The sequence below is a fragment of the Pteropus vampyrus genome, unplaced genomic scaffold (assembly GCF_000151845.1).
Source record: "Pteropus vampyrus isolate Shadow unplaced genomic scaffold, Pvam_2.0 Scaffold471, whole genome shotgun sequence".
Taxonomy (NCBI): Eukaryota; Metazoa; Chordata; class Mammalia; order Chiroptera; family Pteropodidae; genus Pteropus; species Pteropus vampyrus.
The window spans coordinates 627,615-632,704 of record NW_011889252.1 but is presented as its reverse complement, the minus strand read 5'-3'; the positions used below and the strand labels follow the sequence as shown (position 1 = coordinate 632,704).

At 37.4% G+C, this 5,090-nt stretch overlaps 1 protein-coding gene across 1 annotated transcript in view; it reads left to right on the top strand.

Moving 5' to 3' along the window:
• The window catches only part of SCN8A (sodium voltage-gated channel alpha subunit 8), a 180,167-nt gene that overhangs the window by 98,608 nt on the left and 76,469 nt on the right, over nt 1–5,090 (top strand). The window contains exons 8-10 of the mRNA XM_023524541.1: nt 1,036–1,257; nt 2,375–2,438; nt 4,285–4,426. Coding sequence (XP_023380309.1) covers nt 1,036–1,257; nt 2,375–2,438; nt 4,285–4,426 — 428 coding nt within the window. The remainder of the gene's footprint in view (nt 1–1,035; nt 1,258–2,374; nt 2,439–4,284; nt 4,427–5,090) is intronic.

Here is a 5,090-nt window from a genome sequence, read left to right as displayed (position 1 = left end):
CACATATAGGCTCAATTTTGACCCAAACAGTGAACCTACAGCCGTATTTTTCTGTGTCTCCTATCACTGATCCTTTCCTGTGCAGTTAAGAAATCTTTCTGGTTCAAATTTGAACCAGTGGCTTGCATTTAAATCTCAGATTCTAGTAGGTTATATGTATTTTTATTTTGTTCTTAATCTAGGACAGAAAAACATCACTTGTAGAGAACAGAGCATATATGTGATAGAGAAGGTGTATTTTTAAATGGAAAGACAAACCATAAATATTCAATTGATAATAATTAATCTTTTCAATGCATTGTCATTTCCAGAGTTCTTGGGGAAATATTATTGTACTTTTTCACTTATTATTGGCTTTTACATTTCCAGTAGTTCTCTTTCCAACTGGAAGACTCCTCAATTCCTGACTTTTCCATTTGTTTATTCAGCTAATATTTACTAAGTATTTGCCATGCTCCAAGAAGTATAGATACAGCTGTGAAGAAGACAAACATAAATAATTAATTATAACCATGATAAATGCTACAGAAGAAAGTATAAGGTGCTATTAAAATGCTAATAATAATGGGACAGGGAGAAGAGTTACAAAGTTAGGGAAGGCTTTCTGGGGGAATTGATATTTAAGCTGAGACCAGAAGGATGAAGAATGAGACAGGTAGGACGGGGAGCAGAAGGAAGCATTCTAGGCCGAGGGAAGAGCGCATGTGAAGGCCCTGAGGCGAGTAAGAGCTTGACTTATTTAGGAGCTGAGAAACCATCAGAGACAGGAAAGGGCTTCCAGGAAAAAGCCACGTGCTAGAGAAGGAACTTTCTTTTTACTTTTTTAAAATTATTGACTTAAAAATTGATACTGCTGGAAAAATTGATAATATTGCTGACTCATTGTTATTTTCATGGTATAAAAGATAAAGTGGCCATGTTTCAAGGATGGTGCTGTAGGGAGGAGTAGAAGCCAGTAGCCAAGAGGGAGGCTGGGGGAGGTGGGGAGGGCAGGGCTTTAGGGTGACTCTGATTTTGGGGATTCTATCTCCTCAGGCCTGAAGACCATTGTGGGTGCCCTAATTCAGTCCGTGAAGAAGCTGTCAGATGTGATGATCCTGACAGTGTTCTGCCTGAGTGTTTTTGCCTTGATTGGACTGCAGCTGTTCATGGGAAACCTGAGAAACAAATGTGTTGTGTGGCCCATCAACTTCAATGAGAGCTATCTTGAAAATGGCACCAAAGGCTTTGATTGGGAAGAGTATATCAACAATAAAAGTAGGTGGCCCCTTCTCTGCAAGAGGAGAAAGAAAAATCTATCTTTAGTTTACATGGTCAGAAGCCACCACTGGGCTTTAAAAAGTAGTTGGGGCCAGATAGGAATGCCAGTGCTGCCGGAAGCAGCCTTGTGAAGATTTTCGCTTTCCTTAAGCTAAGATTGCGTTAGAAGCTCTCAGACTTCAGCCCCTTCTCTCTCTCTCTCTCCTCTCTCCTCTTTCCTCTCTCTTCCTCTCACTTTAAAACCAAAAATAAACTTTATAGCTTTGTGACATGTACCCCTAAACTTTTGTTTTGAAAATCAAGCTTAGTAGTTTGATAAAAACCTTTTTTTATTTTTTTCTAGCTGGGTTACCTGAAATATTTAAACATTTGGTTCAGAATATAACTAGTGGGCTTTCTTAATAACAAGGCTTTAGAATCAGTCTGGTCTAGGGAGTCAGGTACTCTCTAAGGCACTGTTTGATCCTATTACAGTTAAGGAGCTTTAATAACTTCATTTCAGGAACCAGAGCACTTGGGTCTTACACTCAGGAACATTTAGTATAGTAGTACTTCTATAAAATAACGGGGAAGAGTTAACAATATCACTATTAGTCACTCAAGAAAATAAAGGTAGTTAAGTAGCCATACAAACTTATGTTGCAAAGGGGATTTCAGGGATACATACAAGAAAGGGAAACGTGCTTTCTAATTTATAGGACATGGTAAGTAGTGATCAGTGAGGATTTCTAACCAAAGTTTATCTTCGGTTAAGAGAAATTATAAGGACAGAAGGATCAAATTATATAAAGGGGTAAAGAACTCAGAAAACTCTCTTTTGGACGCCTTTGATCTGCGTTCCAAAACCTAGCATGTAGATGTGAAGTACGAGTGGAAGTCAGGTGTCCGTGAAAGGAAAATTGCATTACAGCATTTACGGTAGCACTTTTAATTTTTAAAAATATATAGGAAAATAATGGGAAAGAATTCTTTTCAGGTTTCACTGCTCTCAGAAAAGATTTATATGAACTAAAATCAATAACTTTCTGATGGGGCTAGTTAGGAACAGTATAACCTATTCTCTCATTCACTTAAATTTGCCTTATTCATTTCCTGCCTCTTCAAACTTTTCTAGCAAATTTTTACATGATTCCTGGCATGCTAGAACCTTTACTCTGTGGGAACAGTTCTGATGCTGGGTAAGTAGCTCACGTAATTTTATTCTCCCTTAAAATAACGTGTCAGATAAAAATGAGCAATTTTCACTTTTCTTTGTGCTCATGTAGTAGATCCTAATTGGGTCTAATGTATCGGTTGACTCAGATGTTTTTTTGTTTCATATTTGTCTAGCCGAAGTTGGCATTTCATTAGTAGCCGAATGTGCCTATAGTCTCAAGCCAAAATAAAAAAAGTAAAAGGTTAAGGGTAGAGTATATAACACCAGATATCTCGCCTGTCTCTTGTAGACTTCCCCTCATTCTACTGTAATACAATCAATAAATATAAAGTAAAGACACCATCTTAGTGATGATTAGCCCCTAAGTTGATGACCCAAAATATTCTAGGCCCGACAGCATGGGGAGGGAAAAGAGTAGCAATTTTTTCCCAATTTTTTTTTTATTGTGGTAAAATATACATAAAATAAGACTCATCATTTTAAGAGTATAGTCCAATGTACCTTCACATTGTTACACAACCATCACCACCATCCATCTCCAGAACTCTTCATCTTCCCAAACTGAAATTCTGTATCCATTAAACAATAACCCCCCCACTTCCCTCCCTCCATCCCCTGGCAACTACCATTCTACTTTCTGATTCTCTGATTTTGACCACTGCAAGTACCTTATATAAGTGGAATCATACAGTAATTGTCTTTTTGTGACTGGCTAATTTCACTTAGCATAATGTCCTCAAGGTTCATCCATGTTGGAGCATATGTCAGAATGTCCTTCCTTTTTAAGCCTGAACGATTCCATTGTATGTATAGACCACATTTTGTTTATTCATTCATCTGTTGATGGATGCTAGGGTTGCCTCCATGTTTTAGCTATTGTGAATAATGCTGCTGTGAACATGAGTGTACAGCAACATAATCTGAGTTCTGATTCTGCTACTTCTAGCTCCAAGACTTTGTACAAGCCATTTAACTTATGTGAAACTCAATTTCTTCATTTATAAAATGGGTTGAATAAGTCATGTTCTCACTTCCTCAAAGGATTATTGTAAGGATGCAATTAGATAACATACGTGAAAGTGCTTTGTAAACAGAAATCTACATAAATGTAGGGTGTAGTGTCGTTATTCAGAATATATAGGTCCTCTAGGAGTCAGTTTTTTAAGATGACCATGACAACTAGAAGTTCATTTAATTTCTGTGTTGGTGTAGATAACTAGAAATGACATTGAAATAAATATTGGGTGAGTCTAAAAGCAGAAGAATTGTTGTAACCAAGGTCATTGAGATCCTCAGTATGACATAGGTTGTCACAGTGAATGTTAGGAGAACAGAGATGATTAAGAGGATCTTCAAGCCATTTGTCATTTAGGATAGTAGTAATTAAGTTGAATTTGATTGAATTGCACATTGATACGAATCTAGGACGGTGACTCTCACATTTTGTCATACCTAAGAATCACCTGGTATGCCTCTTACAAATGCAGGTTCATGGATCCCATATCCAGAGCTTTTAGTCCTAGGTAGGACATAGGAATTAACATTTTTAAAAGGCATGCCAGGTGATTCTGATCCTAGGCTGTCCTCAGGACATTATTTTTTTTTTAAAGTGACCTGGCTACTTTTTTTCTTTCTCTTTTTCTTTGTTCTTTTTTTTTCCTCTTTTTTTTTTCTTTTCTTTTCTTCTTCCTTCCTCCCCTCCTCCCTCCCTTCCTTCCTTTCCTCCTTCCTTCCTTTTTCTTATTCCCATTTGTTGGCCTGGCTCTATAGATAGTTATTTAATATCTCTAAGGTCATGGAGATGACTTACAGCTGATGACTGGGTAGAATTAGGTTGAAAAGCCCTGAGCTTCTCTTTCTTTCCTCAGGCAATGCCCAGAAGGATACCAGTGTATGAAAGCAGGAAGGAACCCCAACTATGGTTATACAAGCTTTGACACTTTCAGCTGGGCCTTCTTGGCATTATTTCGCCTTATGACCCAGGACTATTGGGAAAACTTATATCAGTTGGTAAGTAATGCCTCTTTTTCAAGTGCTACCTCTTTTTCTTTGGTGATAGAATTTACATAAGGATATGTGAGTTTAGGAACATTCTGTTTAAGAGACCTTTAGTGAAGATATTATGTAGTCATTTTAGGATGGTATTTCTTTGGTTTATAAAATTAAATATATTCTCCCAGCCTTGTCCCTATTTCTTTAATACTCAGTCGTGTATAGCTGTAGCGGCTCACAGCCTCTTGCCTGGCCCGGGAATCTGCTGTGTCTGACTACTTCCTATTGTTTCATCAGACTATCTACAGTATTTCTGCTTTTGGATTTTGGGGCTTAGGGCATCTTTTTAAGAAATAGTAATTAAACATATTGTGTGAGGCACGATGCTAAACATTATAAGGATGAGACTTCTATCCACAAGAACCGTAGAGTCTAAATATGTCAACATTTTTGAGATTTGTAACACATCTGGACTTGTTCAAGCCAGTTATGACAGATATTTTAAAAGGTCAGTACTGTTTTCTTGGGCTACATCAGTGATGCTGGGAAAGTCATTTAACTTTGCTGGTTGTGATGAAGAAGTTAGTCTAGGTAATTGCTGAGCATCTTCCAGCTTAGAAATTCTATGATAATCCATTGTTTTCTATTTGCCTCTGGCATTTGATAATGCCAGTTTGAGAAT